The following is a 19987-nucleotide window of genomic DNA, read 5'->3' as shown; positions in this document are numbered from 1 at the left end:
CACACACACACACCTTAACAAATTAAGTGACTAAGGATATCTTGATATATTCAACCATCAATGGTACATCTTTATAAAGGTTTTTCCTAAATTACCTGTTTAATTACTACTCAACTCCCTTATAATTACTACTATCAGCAAATCACAAGGACCTAATCATGGAATACCAATCACGATAACAATCATGGTAACAAAAAGTCCATTAGTTATACAAGATAAATATTAAAGAAAAATGTAAGATTAAAGACCTGATTCAAAAATTCAGGTAAAAAAAATGCATGGTACTTATTAGCATATCATCTCTAGGGCTCAGTATCAACAACTGCAAAATGTCAATTTCATCCCCTTAAATCACAAAGAGTCAAAACTTCTAAATCCCCATCTATGTCTTGCCAAGATACAGAAAGGTCATTAATTTATTAAGACAACTAAAGTAATCCATCTGGAAACAATTAGCAAAACTGAAAGCAACCGATGGAATAGGAGAAGATATTTGCAAATGACATTAGATAGAGGATTAGTATCCAAAATCCATAAAGAACTTATGAAACTCAACACCCAAAAAACAAATAATCCAGTGAAGAAATGGGAAAAAGACATGAATAGACACTTCTCCAAAGAAGACATCCAGATGGCCAACCGACACATGAAAAAATGCTCCACATCACTCATCATCAGGGAAATACAAATCAAAACCACGATGAGATACCACCTTACACCTGTCAAAATGGCTAACTTCAACAGCTCAGGCAACAACAGATGTTGGCGAGGATGGGGAAAAGGAGGATCTCTTTTGCACTGCTGGTGGGAATGCAAATTGGTGCAGCCACTCTGGAAAACAGTATGAAGGTGCCTCAAAAAATTAAAAATAGAACTACCCTACAACCCAGCAAATGCACTATAGATGTTTATCCAAGGGATACAGGTGTGCTGTTTCGAAGGGTCACATACACCCCAATGTTTATAGCAGTGCTACTAACAACAGCCAAGTATGGAAAGAGCCCAAATGTCCATCAACAGATGAATAGATAAAGGTGTGTGTGTGTGTGTGTGTGTGTGTGTGTGTGTGTACACACATATACACACAATGGAGTATTACTCGGCAATCAAAAAGAATGAAATCTTGCCATTTGCAACTACATGGATGGAACTAGAGGGTATCACGCTAAGCAAAATTAGAGAAAGACAAATGTCACATGACTTCACTCATATGATGAATTTAAGATACAAAACAGATGGGAAGGGAAGCAAAAATTATATAAATACAGGAAAGGGGACAAAACATTAAGAGACTCTTAAAGAACAAACAGAGGGTTGCTGGAGGGATTCTGAGAGGAGGGATAGGTTAAATGGGTAAGGGGCATTAAGTAATCTACTCCTGAAATCATTGTTGCACTATATGCTAACTTGGATGTAAATTAAAAAATAAATTAAGAAAATAAAGTGTGCACACACACAAAAATAAAGTAATTCATCTCAATGTATCTTTAGCATTCTGCTGAAAACACAAGTCTTATTTTAGACCAAATCAGTATCTCAACAACTAGCAATTTCTTATTCATATTGTACTTGGAGCTGCCTCATAGCTTAGGGACATGCTCTCAGGAAACAGGTATGAGGTTGGAACTAAATGATTATAGTAGTATTTAATATAAAGAAAAAAGCATAGTAGCTACCAAGTTTTTACTCTCTTAAATTCATCACTTGAAACTCATAATGAAAAAGACGAAGGTGAGATATACAAATGCTACAAACACAGAAGATAACTCTACAAAAGGAAACTGCAGTAGTGGAATTTAGAATCCACCTCTCTTTAATTCACTGGAAAAACCTACAGTTCCATTCTCCCTAATATGCACAATATTGCTCAAAATATCTTGCAAAATTTACAGTGCAAGAACTTATTTTCAGAATATTTATGTCCTAAGTATTTGGGTTGACACTTAGGCTGGACTTCAGAGTACTCACACTGAGTTTCACTTCATCATACTCAGTAAACATAACTCATCATAAATCCAGTCAAGGTCTTTCCCAACAACTACTACAACTCTGTAAAAGGATTAATACCTTCAGACAGTACATCTCTAATAATGCAATTATCTTTTAGCTTAGGAGAATGTGATCATCTTTATGTAGCAATGTAAGTTAAATAATAGCAATATAATTCAACTGACACAGAATTAAGGTGAAAATATGGGGAAAAACTAAAGACAATAAAACCCCAAGAATGTGCCAGAATTGTATCAAGATCTTTGCTGTCTTAGAACTAAATAGCTTATGATCCACTTCTACAAGCATATCATCCAAACTGAAAAATGAAATATTCAAATATTTTAAGGACCTAGACCACATTGAGTCTCAAAATATTAATTCAAAATATTCGAGTCAAGTGAGAATCAATGTAAATGGTCAAATAAAATTAAGACAGATCAAACTGATGAAACACAGACACCAGTAAAAAGTCTACATGGCACTGATGATTCTGAAGGAGCTCTAAGATTTTGGATACAACAAACCAAATTGGTATAGTAATATAATCAAAATTATATCATGGAAAGAATAGAGCAGACACTGCTTTTCCTGATGTAGGTTTCCTAATAGACAATAAAATTACTAATGTCAAGAACTGTACTTTTTAACTTTATTTCTGCTATCACAGCACAGGGGAGGCGGGTAGGAGTATAGGTTAAACAGGTGAGGAGAATTCAGGACTGCATTTGTGAGACCTTAGTGATGTATGGAAATGCTGTATCACAACATTGTATACCAGAATCTAATATTATCCTATATGTTAACTGGAATTAAAATAAAAATTTAAAAAGGGGGAAAAATTCTGTAAGTAGTACAAATAAATTTTATGTAACATGGGAACAGATAGCCCAATGAATTCAGATGTACAAATATCTAATCCCTCTAGCTCATTGTATTATCGTCACCAGATGTAAATCTACCAAAAATAATTCAAAATCAAACATCTGGTTGATCTAAGAGACTTTTTCTTGAGTCTTGGCTGCCTCGTCTACTTTTTAAGATTAATCTTGCTCACCAAAGAAAATTACCCCAGTCAAGTCTTCTACTAACCATTTCTATTCCACATTAGAGCTTCCTAAATTATAGGCAAAAAGCAAACCATAAGAGACTCTTAAACACAGAGGACAAACTGAGGGTTGATGAGGATGGGGGCTTGGGAGGCTGGGGAAAATGGGTAATGGGCATTGAGGAGGGCACTTGTTAGAATGAGCACTGGGTGTTGTATGCAAGTGATGAATAACAAGAATCTACTCCTGAAGCCAAGACTACACTGTATACACTGTATGTTAGCTAACTTGACAATAAATTATAAACAACAACAACAACAACAACAACAAATACATGATGTTAGCAACATGGATTCGAGACAAACTGAGGTGAATCGGAATGCAGAACAAACTAGTGGAACTGTTTCTTTCAGTCTACATTCCTGTCACCAGAGGATACCAGGGCCAAAATGCCACATGCCTTTTAGTATAAGGAAAAAGTCCCTTGAGGTCTCTTCATCTATCATTTGAGAAGTTGAATGAAGTATACTGTAGCTGTCCTATACAGCCTATACAGCCTACTCACTTTTGGCGGAGATGGACTTGCTGCATTAACACCTGAAGCTGTAAATCAACATTCACATATAGAACAAACATATCCTTGGAAATGGATTTCAAATATTGCTCTCTTATTGGGCCTTCATCATCTCACTAAGAAAGAGATCTTCTTACCCCTGTAAAATCAAACAGAATTTTTTTAATTTCCTTTTTTTTTAACCAAAAATGACTGAAAGGTAAACTTTATGACAAGGTACCTAGCTTCACTAAAACAAGACGCAAGACACAGCAAATAGTTTTGACTGGCTCCTATTTAGGAAAAACTAACCACTTCACTGGTAAGATATGGAGATACATATTAGATAGGCATAGATTATAATCACAGACATTACACTATATGGAAGGAACTATAATGAATCTAAAACCTTGCATCCTAAAATTAAAAAAAAATAGTAATTCTGACATTTCTTAAACATCTACTGTGTGATAGGCTCTATACCCATTGATCATTGCAGACAACTAAAGAAAAACTAAAAAAATGTCCTCAAACACCAATGGTGTCCATTTGAAGACACTTACCATACTCACTGTATTTCATAATATATTTTCCATAAATATTAGTTCCCCATTTTCCTGGACATCATCACTTAAACATCTGTCATCCAATGTGTGATCCAAGAAGTAGTAGTCTCCCTTTTACATGTCCTTGCTTCCACTCAGCATATGCATGTACCTTCTGGGATCTAAGGATGAGCTTCCTTTTTTGCTTTCAACAGCATATATGTTTTAAAAAAAAAGGGAAAAAATAATGAGCTCAGAATATGTATAAACATTTAAAAAAAAAAAGGATGTCTAAGAAACTGACAAAGTATACTGCTACACCTGCCATTTCTAAGTATTCAAAGTTTGCACAGTAAGCCAAAATTTTTTATTGAAAATAATGTTCTCTGTAAAGTCTACTGAGGCACATTGACTAGATTTCAGAGTGTCATTTAAGCTCAAATTTTAAAATCATTATGTTCAGACAAGGTCCTGTGTCATCATGAACCTAGCCAAGGCCTCTGTAATGCACTATTACTTTTCTTTAAAAGGTTAGTTTACCTGTAGTGGTTTACGTTTGTCCTAAATGCAGCTAATACAGTTTTAAGCCTCCTTGAGAAACTACTGGGTAGGATCCACAGTGACATGTCAGAAAATTGAGTGGTTAAATTCTCTCCTCCTTTCAGTCATCAACTATGTGGACAAAAGGGCACTTCATAAGACTGAAAAAACTGCAATACAAAAAACCCATCATAACATGACTTCCTTTACTTATTTAATATAATTCAAATATTGAGATTTATTAAATGAATAGCCAGTCCCAATGGGACTGAAATGCAAAGAGAAGTAACAATCTGGCAATGTGTTATCAACTGGGTAACATGTATTTTAAAACTTTATATGATCTAATAGATAAAATCATTAAGTTTTATTTGAAAAAAGAACAATAGTGTGTTTCCTAATCTTTGAAATCAGATTATGAAAATTCTACACAAGCATTACTGTTATCACAAAATTCCATAAATTACTTATATTATTCTACTATAAGTTAAGACCTACAAAAAATACAACAGGTTTACAAAAATTACAAGACTTCTGATATCATCTATATTTGAAACCTGAGAAAGTTAAACTCTTAGAAACAGAATATAATGGTGGTTGCCAGGGGCCTATGGGTATAGAGAATGGGAAATATTGATGAAACGTATAGACTTTTAATTATAAGATGAGTAAATTCTAGGGATCTAATATACAACATTGGGACATTGTTAACAACGTATTATAATATTTGAAATTTTCCAAGAGTAGATCTTAAATGATCTTACCACACAAACACAAAAAAGAAATGGTAGCTATGTAAAGTGATGGATGTATAACTTATCTTATTGTAGTAATCTTTTCACAATGTAAATGTACAGCAAACCATCATGTAGTATATCTTAAAATTACATGACATTCTTGATCAATTATATATTAATGAAGCTGACAAAAATGTACAGAACTTCTAAAATTTGACATGATTAAAGAGCAGTGAGTTTACAAAGGACGGAGGAAGCAACATTACTTTTTATACAGTTATACTAAGTCTAGTTTACCTATCATAGCATAAACACAGAATACTACAAATAACTTAAAGATTTAAGAAAGCAGAACTATTAAATTCCAGAATTCTATTTGAAACTGTAATTTAAACCACAACAAAAACTTATATTGATTGATATGCAATGCATACATATTTATGAAGTTACTGTTAATAAATGTGACCAGGAAATCAAGAAGTCACTGCCCAAATGTGTTTTAGATATAACGTACAACTAATTTGAAAGCACAATCGAAAAATCCTAAGGGACAAGTATTTACTGCCACAGAAGTTTGAAAACTTTTATGGTATTATGTGTTCCATTGGAACTCTTGGTAGAAGCTTAGATCTAGCAATCCATAGTAAAAGATCCACATTTTACACTTAACATGCAATTATATATCTATGCTAAGTATTTTTTCAATTTATGTTCCATGATCAAGGTTATCAAATAATTCAAGAAGTTCTAGGCAGAGTACATTATAACCAAATCAAAATATCCATTAGAAGAAAACATCTTGCAGAATCTAGAGTTCTTTTCACTCACCTCTAACTTGCAAAAGACGCCGTCATCATTACTTAAGGAGATATGAGAGAACAGGTTTTCTTTGTATATGGTGCACAATCACTCATGTCAAAATCTAAGAGCCATCCATGTCAGCAGATCTACCCAAAGAGCAAAGTTTTCCTCCAAAACAGAGAAAGTACCACAAATTATTCAAAATTTGGTCCAGAGAGTCAACTGCAAAGAAAACAAGGCTCTTTGCATACCACCCACAAAACTCTTAGAACAAAAGTTATCTATCAACTATATCACAATAAATTTTATCTTAACAGAATGGCTTGCCTCCAGAGACCCAGATAAAGTACTTTGCCTGGGGTTCTGTAACCAAGATGTTTCTTTGTAACATTCACAATCTCTTAAGTATCACATCTGTATTGTACATCTCCTAAACCAAGGAAGACCTGGCTACTTTATGTTCCCTACCTGATAGTGTCCATTAATACTAAACACTACCCTGGGAGAGACAATATAAATTTGATGACATTAACTGCAGTAATTTTGAGGGTCCCTTTTCCTTGGGAGGCTACTGGTTTAAAGGACATGATTTAAAAGATGGAAACAGGGGGGCACCTGGCTGGCTTACTAAGTAAAGCATAGATAGGACTGCTCTTGATCTCAGGGTCATGATTTGGAGCCCCATATTGGGCACAGACATTACATAAAAATAAAATCTTTAAAAAAATAAAAAAAAAAATCAAAGATGGAAATGGTGACATGCACACAACCTCTGTTGGTAAAATCAAATGAGAAGGCACAACCAATCTACCAGTCTTTTTTTTTTAATTTTTTTAATGTTTATTTATTTTTGAGAGACAGACAGACAGAGCTCAAGAGGGGAAGGGCCAGAGAGAGAGGGAGACACAGAATTTGAAGCAGGCTCCAGGCTCTGAGCTGTCAGCACAGAGCCTGATGTGGGGCTTAAACTTAAGAACCGTGAGATCATGACCTAAGCCGAAGTCAAACGCTTAACGGACTGAGCCACCCAGGCACCCCCAATCTACCAGTCTTAAGTTATTAAGGAGTTAATATCAATCTTTAACTAGTATTTTATAAGCTAACTCCTACAATCAATAAGGACTGATTCATTTTCTAGTTGAAAAGTTAGCAGTAAAACCTAAAAACCTCCTTCCTCTTCCTTTTAAAAGTTACTTCACTGTTGCATAACCAACTCAATCTTTACCTACATATGTGAGCATCCCTTAATTATCTAACTGGAAGAGACTGTCCACTCTTTTAAACACTTAACAGTATATCACTAAGTGATACAGTTGGATATACTTTGTGCTCAATAGTGTCAATGACATTTTAGGGTATAAGTCGCCTTTATTTTAAGTAACAACCTATCTCAAATATGAAATCTCCTCTAGTTTTAACAATGTGTAAGTAAATACTTACTGGTAAGTTGTGATGATTATTCCAGAATCACATCACCTACTCTGATCACGCAAAGCACAAAAACACTACAAAAGCTGATCAACTGAGGTAAACTTCCAAGAAAAGTAGTATCTCCAATCCAAATCCTTTGATTTAATGAACAAAGTCTGATATAGTACCAGTTTCCTTCCATAGGTGGCCTTACAAGGCCTTTCATTCCATCCCTTCTTCCCTTCAGGTATGTATGGCACATTAAAGTGGAGGAGGCCATGTGTAAGTCTTAGCCCAGTCACTTAAACCCCGGTCAAGAGTTTTCTTGTGTCAAGGTTACTGACAGATATCAGTCAATGCACAAAGTGAAAGCTGGGAAGCTTAATCAGGTATCACAACCATTTTATCTTAAGAATTAAAGAGAAAATTATTTAAATGCATTGCTTAACAGAATTCACCTCATCCATAATAACTTTAAGACCAGAAAAATCCCAGTCTTCATTCTGACCTCAACAAAGTCAACAGGCAAAAAAAAAAATGTACAACATACAGCAGTACCTTGCAGTTTAATTGCTCTGTGCATTTTATTAGCTAATATTAATGCAGCAAAGAGGGAACAAAAGCTCACAAACACTCTACACAGTTTCACAAGAGACATTGCAGGGAAAAAAGTGACTTAAGAAGGATCAATAGTATCCTAGGGTCTTGGTGGACGCATTCCGGGGGGAGGTGGACCTGGAAAAAAAAAAAAAAGCAAAGTTCCATGGGACCATTAGAAAAACATCATATAAATATTCAAGGGCCCAGCTGGCACCACTGTGCAGAAGTATAACCACTCACCTCTAATTCCTGGTGGTGGGGGTCTCATTCCTGGAGGGGGCATGCCTATTGGCGTCCCTCGAGCAGGGGGAAGCCCAATTGGTGGGCCCATGGGTGGTCTCATACCAGGTGGAGGAGCCATAATGCCTAGAAAAGAAAAATGGCAGAAATAAAGTCCTCATAAATAAACTCAGCAAATAACACAGAATAAAACACAAAACAGTATTTAAAGAAATGGGCCTAAATATTAAGCAGAGAGTTGAAGAATTTCTCCTGGACCATTACCACATAAGCCATCCTCAACACAAGAGTCCACAGATTTTCATTAAAAAGTATTGTTTAAAAGTAGGAAATATACTCCAAGCAACTAGTGAGGTACTTAAAGGGCTGGTTCTTTGTTCAGTATCTTCTTATGGTATTTTTAGTTATCACTTCCTCAAGATGATATAATGTTTTCACAAAACACCTATATATTATCTGAGAATCAAATTCTCTTACTTCCTTAGGATTCCTTACCTGGAGGTGGTGTTGCTCGGCCCACAGGAGTGGGTGGGGTCCCCCGTCCTGGTGGGTACTGAGTTGGGGCTCCAGCAATGCTGGCAGTAGCAGCAACTGCAGCAGCTGCTACAGTGCCTCTTCCCTGTGGAGTCATTACCTGAGGAGGCATGGTCAGATATAGTAAAGGTAAGGCGCATCCTCTCATTATTCACATACAAAATAAATGGTGAATACCACAGCTTATTAAATATGAAATAATAGCATTTTTTTTACTTCTTCCATTATTTTCATTAAAAAAATCTTGGCACTAACACATCCTCCTTTAAACCTAACATGCCCTATTTTAACCTAGTAAGTCCTTTTACATTTTCTCAACTCTGGTTTACCCAGCCATATTTCTCTTTACTTACCAATACTGGTAAGTAACTCTTACCAATGTGGCTTTCTTTAATCTTTTCCCCTCCTAATGTATATCTGTCTTTCATCACTCTCTATAGCGTATGCTGCTTACATAGTATAAGATGTGCACTCAGGCTTTTAAATCTACTCTGCCTCTGGGCACTTTCTCTCAATAATATAAAACCTTCTAGTTCCTCACCTGTTGGGATGGGCCCCCAACCCCTCGGACAGGGCCTGCTAATCCAGCAGGAGCCTGGGGAATTGGAACACCAGCTGGCACTCCTCTGCCAGCTGCCCTGCCAACCCCAGGACCCCCTGCAGCTCCAGCAAGAGGTACCCGAGCAATGCCAGTCTGAAACAAGAAAAATTAGTTTGAAATCAAATGATTTACCAAAGTTATCAATAATCTTATTCCTAAAAGATCACTGCTTTCCACCATTTTTCCTACCACCCAGCTTATATTAGTTCTATATTCACAGCAATAGACAAGTGTACCATGGAGGCATTCAGCAGATTAAATGTACATCTGTCAAACTGTGAGTACAAATAAGACACTTCTAACCTTATCTAGGTAGTACCCAACCCACAGAATAACTCTTTAGAAAGTCCTTAATCTTGAAATACAGACAAGTAAGAACTGACATTAAGTGCTCGGCACATTTTATTTAACAAATGTATACTATTTATTGTGCCTCATTGTACCTTGATTTAGCATCATCTCAAATAATGTTATGTCCTTCCACACTAATGTTCTGTCCTGCCCTATGTACTCCTTACATCTTTCGGGGGTGGTCCTTCCACTGTCATGGAGACCAAGTTCTCCCCACGTAGCAACACCAGACCCAAAACCCGCTTCTCTTCACGTTCTGGCTGCTTCGCATTCTTTGGCCTATAGAGCAGAAACAAATTTTAGTAAGGTAAGTTAGGGATCACTCACTAAAATATTTACATTTCACCTTAATAACACATACACATGACAATAATTGATGGCAATATATTCATGCTATTACTAAGTTATGACAAAACAAAGGCAAAAACAAAACACTAGACTCACTGACATATAAGGGTAAATGTTAAAGCCCTTTTCCTATTAAAATTTTCCAGAATGTTCCCTCAATGTTATACTACAGCAAAACTAATTTCTTCTTCATGAAACTCAGATGAAAATGATATGGCTAAAACTTTCAAAAATGTGTTTTCATGTTAAAATGGGAAGTATGTTTTTTAAATCATTTTCAACTAAGTAAATCTGGGTGACAGACAACTAAAATGGGAACAGGAACAATGAGGTCATACCAAATGATAAAGAAAAAACAGGCTTTGAATTAGAGACACTGTTGTATTCCTGGCCTTTATATCACTTATACAACCATGGGAAATCTTAAAAATTAAAAACAAAAAAAACTCTGTACAAAGTCACAATGGTCAGAAGCAAAAATCTACATACTTAAAAGCTACTGACACAATATCATTCAAAAACTGTGAGTACTATCAGAGAAAAATGCACAATTTAAAGCATTATCCATGTGAAATTATCCCCATAACTTAGTGAAAGATGTTAAACAGAGAAATTAATATGGCTAAAGTTCTCATCAAATGCCTTCAGTATTTATCAATGTCATAAGGGTTTATTTTAATTTCAGTAAAAAGATTATTTAAACAAACAAAAAAAATAACACTGAAACATTCACCATCTTAGAATTTCTGATATAACCCTACTTGTTGCACAGGAAGGAGACTGAGAATACATGAAAAGGGAAAGATAAAGCATATGTTATGAATTCTATTCAAATTTGCCTGAGAGGAACAGACTACAGCAGGCAGGTGAAGGTGAGCATCACCTACCTTTTTCTTCATTTTTAATAAAACCTAAGTGAAGTGGGCAAATTAAAATTCTTAATAGTATATCATAGACTGTGGCAATAAATTAAATGGAGCCAAGAGTCAAGAGTGATACCTTGTAAGTTCTGCCCCATGATAAAAAACAAAGCCATCTTGAGTTTCCAGAGATATTACAAATACCAACTCAAATACTCTGAATGAAAAGTCAACTGAATGGAAGTAGGATGCCACTAAGATCCACCAATTCTTGTGATCTTATTGCAGAGGGTCAATGGTGCTCTGTGAAAGGAATCTCCCTAGTCACAGGTACAAAGAGGGAAGCCTAATGTGGTAAGGTACAAGCACACAGGATATTCCTGAAGAAATTAAATGGGCAAATCAAAAATATAATAGAAGAGGGTTAAGAATTGACACCAGGTCAACACTGAACATGACGATTTTGACAAAACAAGGTGCATGCAAAGAGGCTGGCTGAACAAATGTTAAATCTGGCCTAGAGTATTCTAATCATATCCTAACTCCTCAACCATGAAGAGTAAATTGTTATTCATAAGATCCCTTCAGTCCAAAGGAATGCTACAGAACTTAACCTATTAATAAGATTTATTAACTTTTTAAATAAATATAACTTGATACTCTGCTCATACAGTACAGTTCTATTCCACGTTCAGTTCATAACTGTGTTTGCAAACTTAAAACAGTAGTGTAAATACAATGACTTCAAGACTGGGAGACTGTAGGGGCACCTGGGTGCTCAGTCAGTTAAGCATCCTACTTTGGCTCATGTCATGATTTCGTGGTTCATGAGTTCAAGCCCTGCGTCGGGCTCTGTGTTGACAGCTTAGAGCCTAGACCCTGCTTCAGATTTTGTGTCTCTCTCTCTGCCCCTTCCCTGTTCATCCTCTGTCTCTCTTTCTCTCTCAAAAATAAACATTAAAAAAAAAGACTGGGAGACTCTGATCTTCTAGGCCAAGAGGTTAGAAAACAGACTAACCCTACCTCCTTCAGTTACCCTCTATAATCCCTTACTCCGATTATCCTCTCCCTCAATATCCCATTATCCAAACCCAAAGTGGTCTTACTTGATCTTTCTGAATTCATCACAATCACAGAGGATCAAGTTCATATGCTTGTCAAAAGCCTTAAAGGTGCCAATGAAGATTCGGCCATCTTGCAGGATACATCGCATTCTATAGTCAATGTGTTGCAGCATCTTGCTGCTCTTTCCCACAGTCTGAAATGAGTAAGAAAAGCTGTCTGCAATTACTTTATAACCCTCCCCACCATTTCTTCCCCACTCCTATATCAATCCAAACTTTGTTTCCTTAACACATCTTCCCTCCCATGTTGTCTCCAAAAATACCTTCACAGTCAAGATACTGGACCAAATTTAGACCCAGGTCAACTCTACTCTGTGGAACCCTCTACTTCTCAGAATGACTATGCAGTTTCCCATCATCCTATTTCTTCCCCATCAGATTCACAAATCTAGTTTCCTTTTAGTATTCTGATTCCTCTCCTTTCCCAATTCTAATCCCAAATTCCACCCTCCTTCAGAACACTTGACCCTGTGGACTATTTCTTTTCCCCTAGACATATATCCAAACAGTGGGAAATTGCTACCTCCATCAAAAAAACTTTCCAACTCCCATCAACCCAATGCAAATACAAACCACTATTTAGTTCCCCAAAGGCCTCTGTCCTAGTTATATCAAACCCTGTATCTCCTCCTACTCAGAACTTGGATCAATGTTTCTCAAACTTGTTTTGGTTTCATTTACCCTACTAAGGCACTTTTTAAAAATATTTTTATTATGGGGCAGCTGGGTGACTCAGTTAAGTATCTGACTTCAGCTCGTGTCATGATCTCATGGTTTGTGAGTTCAAGCCTAGCATTGTCAGTGAGGAGCCTGCTTGGTATTCTCGCCCTCTCCCTCTCTCTTCCCATCCCCCACTTGCTCTCACTCTCTCTCTCTCTCAAAATAAATAAAAACTTTAAAGAAAAAATTCTCTCTCTCTCTCTCTCTGAGCACCTGGGTGGCTCAGTTGGTTAAGTGTCCGACTCCAGATTTCTGCTCAGCTTATGATCTCACGGTATGTGAGGTTCGACACCTAGACCCACATTGGGCTCTGCACTGATTAAGCAGAGCTTGCTTGGGATTCTCTTTCTCTGTCCCTCCCCCTCTTCTCTCAATAAATAAACAATAAATAAAAAATAGGCCACTAATTCTTACACCTTAATAAAAAAAAAGATTCTCTCTGCCTCTCCCTCACTTGTGGGCACACATGCCCTCTTTCTCTCTCTGAAATTTTACAAATTTTATCCTAAATCACCCACTCCACTGAAATTTTAAAATGTTGATAATACTGTATCTGTATTTATATCCTGTGGTCCTTTGGAACACCACAAGCCATTGTAAAATCAAATATTCTTTCCACTTCTCAAAATCAACTCTTGCTGCCTTGGGATATCCTTCCTGTTGAGAATACATGTTCTCAACTATCTAAACTTTAACAGAATACATGCTCTCAATTATCTAAACTTTAATAGAACCACAAACCTGATTAGGATGCTGTATCTCTTGACAGACTAATTGTGTATTTACCTAAGCCCAATGTCCTAAATCCCTCCATTTTCTTTTATTTAAAAAAAAATGTTATTGAGAGATGGAGAGACACAGAGCATGAGCAGGGAGGGGTAGAGAGAGGGGAGACACAGAATCCAAAGCAGGCTCCAGGTTCTGAGCTGTCAGAACAAAGCCCAACACGGGGCTCGAACTCACAAACTGCGAGATCATGAACTGAGCTGCAGTCAGTCGCTTAATCAACTGAGCTACCCAGGTGACCCCCTCCGTTTCATGTCTACTGTAACCTAAGTAAGGGTCCTCCATCTTCAGGATGGTCCGTTATTATTGTAAATCATGTAAATCATGACCAAAACTCTCTTCTGTATTTTCTCACATATAAGATCCCTCTTAAGATGTTTTCCAAACTAGGGTGCCTGGGTGGCTTAGGGCCAACTTCAGCTCAGGTGATGATCTCAGTTTGTGGTTTCAAGTCCTGTGTAGGGCTCTGCACTGATGGTACAGAGCCTGTTTGGGCTTCTCTCTCCCTCTCTGCATGGCCCTCTTGCTCTCTCTCTCTCTCTCTCTCTCTCTCTCTCTCAAAACAAATATATAAACTAAAAAAAAAAAAAAAAGATATTTTCCAAATCATTTTATCACTAAAATAGGAAAAGGTATATAGCTCTTCTTCAGTTGATATTCCACACAATGAGATGCCATCTCTAAAGATTGATTTCTTGTCTCTAACATCAAGAACACAAAGACACCCCACACTCTGGTAAACTATTATGTTAGGCCCTTCCAGTAGCTTTTCACCCTTCTGCCTTAATATACATCTTACCATGGTTGCTGTTCCACCAAATCCAATGTCCGAAGAAAGGTTTCAGGATTCTTAATACCTAAGGGAAGGCTACAGATAAAGGTATGACGCAGGTTCTCCTACAAACAATGCAAGCTTGGGGCAGAAGCTTCAAACAGTAGATGGAGCCTGCAGAGGAAAGCATGATCTAGCTGCACTGCAATCTACCATGTTTAAAAACAGGCAGACAATTTTGCATGAAAATCACCATAACAGACATATTTAAAAACACTTCCCATGTTCCATACCCACCACATGAACACCAAATTTCACTATTCCTTCAACTTCCACATTTTACAAAATGTGTTTGTAAAATGTGTTACAAAATTGACAGTGTTTATTAAATTTTTATATTATGCAGACATTTTTAAATGTCTAAAAAATCACTTTCATTTTCCATTCCAAAAAAGGCAGTGTTTTCTTTTTTCATCCTTACTTTAGGTGGTGCTTCATTCTCTGATCCTAAGTTAACCCATCATCTCAACTTCAACATTTTGATATATCCCTAAGCTTCATAGCCATCTGAATTATTCTCCTCAATTAGTTAAAATTTTGTTCTTAGCTAAGCCACCTAAAGGTTTTCAACCTCAAAATCCCCCTCCTTGACCCCGCTAAAACCTCTTCAAAGTAATTCTAAATAATTTTTTTTACCAAGAACCAACTGCATTATCATGTACCTGCTTATGACGTCCTATGTTAAAGTGGAGCATAAAACAACTGATTACTTGCTTATACGGATATATAGGTAACTTTCTTAGCAATCAAAAGAACATGATTATAACAGTGTTATCATTTTTCCCAACATACTAAGGAAACTCCTCTGAGTATGGCAACCAAATCAAAACTAGAAAACAAATCTCAAACTACTAATTATACTTATTTATAAGCAAACACACAAATTATATTACTCTTGAATGGGAATTTGGTTTTATGCAAAAAAGCGGCCTAGTATCATAAACAAAATCTGACATAATTTTATTTTTAATAATACAAACATTTTCAGTAAACTTGTTGTCCTCTGTCTTCAATGGAGACATTTTGCAAACAGCTAAGTATACGGATTCAGTAAATTATGAATCCTGTATTTTAGGATGTGAAAATAAAATCATCAAAATAGTGGTTGTGAACCATAACATCAAAACAATAAGGTAAAAGAAATGTTTTGAGGACAGTTTTCCATGTGGAACTATATGACACTCGATCAAAAGAGAACAGAATGGTATGAAAGAGAGTTCAGTAAGAATAGGTAAGATGTAGAAAAGAGGTTTCCCTATATTTACAAAAATTTGATGGCAGTTAAGTACATTATGAGAATTTTGGAGTATCAGATTTTCTAAAAAATAAATTCCTGGTATTAGAATATCTCCTAACCTTTGTTCTCCAAATGCAAACTATCATGCACTTTTTGTGCATTTTTTTCTTAAAGACTTTCTGCCTATACTGTCCTTAACACTGTCCATACTTCTCCAACATTTACCATAACTGACTATAATATCTATAAACTTGTCTCTTTTCCCCATCTACCCAATGTAGGTCTTCAAAGATACAATGACATCAAGGATACCCCCTTTTACAGCATCCAACATTGTATATGACTTAATGTTTTGCATAAAACTGACATGTCATGATCTCAAAAGATCTGTTCAAATCAGCAGACTGGCATGCCCTCCTCTCCCCAAATCAATGTAGTTTGTAACACAAACTCACAGGAGTAGTTTAAGGTCTATAATATAGATGTTCTGAATTCTGACAGGATTATCTATAAAGCAGTCTAAATTCAAGAATACTTACATATTTTTTACCTCTAGTCATTAGCTACTTTCATTTTTTATATCTACTAAGATTTAAAATCTTCAGCAATCCATAGTAACAGAAAGTAAATCATCTACAGAAACAGAAAAAAAATAGAAACAAAAAAATTCACAGCAACAGAAAGTAAATAAGTGGTAACCTGAAGTTGGGGGTAGAAACAGGGAATGTATATAAATGAGCATAAGGGACCTTACTCTGAAAATGGAAAGTTCTCAGAGTTCCTGGCAATGGCTGAAGTCAGTAAATTTACAAAAATTTCGGTGATTTTTTATGGTATATACATTATACATTAGTAAAGCTGGTTAAAATGCAAAATGTCAGGATCTTTCAATAACGTGGAAAGTTTGTAACACTGCTTTTTATATCACCGTTAGTGCAAAAAAAAAACAAAACAAAACAAAACAAAAAAGCTAACCACTCAATAAGACACTATTACTGGAGCATACCCTTTTTACCATCAACAATGGAGATATGCTACCAAATACTCAGCCACAAGACAGTGATTATTAGAAAATTAAAAGATGGTAGGGCTAGATTTCAAGATTTCATTTAAGGGAAAAAAATGAAATCACAGAAAGGTATCTTACAAGGATTAATGCAATGGAAACCAGCATCAAGTGTGCATTTAAGGTGACACCTCTCCAGTAAAAATTTAAAATTCAAAACAAAACTTTTTACCTTCAGATGCCAAAAAGATTTAATACGGATTTTCCCATCAGTCTCAGTTTGAAATGTTCTGTCCCACCTGACATTTCAGTGAACACACAACTATCAGACCTAATTCATAGTTTAGCTGTAAGAAACCAATAAATTTGAACAATTGTATAGCAGAAGAATAAAAAGGGAAAGCCAGTCAGTCCTGCTTCTGTCCTTCATCTACCCTGAGTTTCTAAACCCCTTCCACAACTACTAAACGTTGTTAACCAGTTATCAAGTATAAAAATGCACCTTGACATATGAGTTACAGACTAAGGAATTGGAGGGGTACATGGGTGGTCCACTCAGTCAGGCATCTTACTTTGGCTCAGGTCATGTCTTACAGTTTGTGAGTTTGAGCCCTGAATCGGGTTCTCTGCTGTCAGCACAGAGCCTGCTTTAGATCCTCTGTCTCCTCCTCTCTCTGCCCCTCCCCAACTCATCTGTACGTGCTCACTCTCAAAAATAAACACTAAAACAAAAAATAAATACTGATTTCCCAAAAAATCTTAAAAAAAAAAAAAAAGAACTGGAGACCTAGAGAACTGGGGATATGGGACATGTAATATGATACAAACTATTTTGTATAAAATAAGGGATATACATACATATTACAACTCAGAAAAGGGGTTGACTAGAGTGGTTAAGAAAGACTTCCCCTAATGAATAGGACCTGAAATTAGAAAGTTATCTCTTAATCCCTAAATTTAGTACACTATAATCATGAACCCTTGTAACAGGAAAATGATATATTACTTTGGAGATTGATCAAATATATCTTCACAACAAATGACAGCAAAATGCCTCATGAAAAGGAAAAGAGTAGCAAAATCATAATATACTGATGAATTGGCAGTTATGATAAATCTCCTTACATCAAAAGGCACATAAGCAAATAAATGGCCCAAGTCCCTGACTCAAACATTGTAAGATTTTCCACAGAAGTTCTTAAACTTTTGGGAACTTTTCTAATGACAAAACTTTAAAAAAAAAAAAAAAGTGAAAAGATAAGATGGTTGGGGCACCTGGGTGGCTCAGTCTGCTAAGTGTCAGACTTCAGCTCAGGTCATGATCTCACAGTTCGTGGGTTCGAGCCCCACATCGGGCTCTGTGCTGACAGCTCAGAGCATGGAGCCTGCTTTGGATTCTGTGTCTCCCTCTCTCTCTGTTCCTCCCCCACCTGTGCTCGGTCTCTCAAAAATAAATAAACATTAAAAAAGAAGGATGGTCAATCGTAGCCAAGTCACATAAAGCAAATCAGAAATCATATAATAATGGTAATGCATTAGTGCTCATTCAAATCTGGTAAAATAGCACACCCTTCACAGAAAAATATACAAAAAAGCTTAACAAGTAAAAGGAGGTAACACAAACAAATGGACAATATTCATCCAGAAAGCAAGGCCAGTTTAAATCCCACACACACAACACACACGCACACACACATGCACACACAATTTTCCTTTTTTGGAACTGTTTATTTATCAAAGAAAAAAAAGGCACCACAGATGGTACTGAGAAACTAGCACTAGTAGTAATTGTTCTAAATGGCAATCAACAATGCTTATGATGCTGTCAGCAATGGAACAAAACATTTAAGAGTCATACTAATATTTATACCCTGCAGTCCTTATCCTAGACTCTTATCCTAATAAATTTAACATACCAAATATATCTTGAAAATATAGAACTAATGTTTATAACAGCATAGTAAAACTAGGAAAAAAAAACAAGTACAAGGGAAAAGTAAATAATGAATGAACTGTCATTTATTCATAACAAATCATAATTATGAGCAATAATAAAATGAGGAAACATTAATGATATACATTTAAGTGGAATAAATACAAAATAAGTTTGTTAAAAGCATGATTCCAACTAAAAAAAGAAAATGGGCAAAATGAAAGAAAATTCAACCTTATGGTAGGTTTAAAAATCTTTGGTTTACTTTCACATTTTTCTTGGCTATCACTTGGATGCTTTAGATTTTTATAGGAAAAAAGGAAGCATATCAATTGTTAAAATATCTTTAAAAACCTACCCATCTACATTTATTCCTTAGACTAATTGTTAGATTTGACCCTCATCCCAGAAATTCATCTGATTCTCTACCTTGTAACGTTTACTTCATTTATATACACTCTTTCCTATAACCCCTTTTTCTTTACAACATTCTATAGTATCACCAGTCATCCATTGTCCCAACCTGGTATTTTCATCTTTGAATGTGGTTCCCTAAGATGCCAGTCAACTTTAAGGAAGAGGATTAATTTTAGGCTTTGCCTACCATTTAATCTGTTACAACTATTCTAGTCTGTTGCTGTAATTCCAAATACAGCCACTGACCATACATAAATACGATTACTTGGTTGTGTGCCAATAATTTTTTTTTTTTTATAAAAACAGACAGTGAGTGGGTCAGATACTTTAACAATCCCTGCTGTAGAATAATCCTAGTAAATAAGTGCTGTTTAACTAGCACTTGGGACTAGAATAAAACATAACATCAGAAAATTGTACTTGCAGATAGATTATAATGTAGGATTTAAATAATAGGGGTACCTGGCTGGCTCAGTCAATAGAGCATGTGACTCTTGATCTTGAGGTAAGTTCAAGCCTCATGTAAGTACGGTAGGTAAGTAAGTAAGTAAGTAAGTAAGTAAGTAAGTAAATAAATAAATAAATAAATAAATAAATAAATAAATAAAATTATAGTTAGGAACTTACAAGAGTATATGAAATGCACTGAGAAGCCAAACATTCCTGGTTAAAAAAAAAAAAATCAATTGTTCAGAGTCATTTAAAGATGGCCCTACTCTGAGAACAGCTGGGGACGATGATCAGATTCTACTGCCTGAATCAATTCCACTGCCT

The 19987-nt window shown here is 35.8% G+C and overlaps 2 protein-coding genes and 2 non-coding genes across 5 annotated transcripts in view; all 4 read right to left on the bottom strand.

Annotated features, from left to right (window-relative positions):
* The window catches only part of SNURF (SNRPN upstream open reading frame), a 50806-nt gene that overhangs the window by 16967 nt on the left and 13852 nt on the right, over positions 1 to 19987 (bottom strand). For both annotated transcript variants that reach the window (XR_006598971.1, XR_006598972.1), the window contains exons 4-7: positions 19841 to 19876; positions 6242 to 6382; positions 4155 to 4846; positions 3604 to 3751 (exon numbers count right to left, since the gene is read on the bottom strand). The gene's annotated coding sequence lies outside the window, so the exon portion shown is untranslated. The remainder of the gene's footprint in view (positions 1 to 3603; positions 3752 to 4154; positions 4847 to 6241; positions 6383 to 19840; positions 19877 to 19987) is intronic.
* Positions 1951 to 2017, bottom strand: LOC111561230. The gene has a single exon (XR_002743584.1). It is a non-coding gene; the product is annotated as a small nucleolar RNA SNORD64 (small nucleolar RNA).
* LOC111561238 lies at positions 4552 to 4624 on the bottom strand. The gene has a single exon (XR_002743591.1). It is a non-coding gene; the product is annotated as a small nucleolar RNA SNORD107 (small nucleolar RNA).
* SNRPN (small nuclear ribonucleoprotein polypeptide N) lies at positions 8184 to 19861 on the bottom strand. Its single transcript, XM_004001550.5, has 8 exons — positions 19841 to 19861; positions 14588 to 14734; positions 12265 to 12416; positions 10118 to 10229; positions 9540 to 9692; positions 8960 to 9098; positions 8465 to 8590; positions 8184 to 8359 (listed from the first exon to the last, which is right to left on the bottom strand). The coding sequence occupies exons 2-8, from the start codon at positions 14588 to 14590 to the stop codon at positions 8322 to 8324; spliced, it is 723 nt and encodes a 240-aa protein (XP_004001599.2). The 5' UTR covers positions 14591 to 14734; positions 19841 to 19861; the 3' UTR covers positions 8184 to 8321.

This window comes from Felis catus, chromosome B3, assembly GCF_018350175.1.
Source record: "Felis catus isolate Fca126 chromosome B3, F.catus_Fca126_mat1.0, whole genome shotgun sequence".
Lineage (NCBI taxonomy): Eukaryota > Metazoa > Chordata > Mammalia > Carnivora > Felidae > Felis > Felis catus.
This window is presented reverse-complemented; position numbering and strand designations above follow the sequence as displayed.

Coding starts and splice junctions, on each gene's coding strand:
- SNRPN (XM_004001550.5), bottom strand. Junction 9,693..10,117: donor AAGGACCACCCCCGAAAGAT/GTAAGGAGTACA, acceptor TTCTTGTTTCAG/ACTGGCATTGCTCGGGTACC. Junction 8,360..8,464: donor CCCACCACCAGGAATTAGAG/GTGAGTGGTTAT, acceptor TTTTTTTTCCAG/GTCCACCTCCCCCCGGAATG.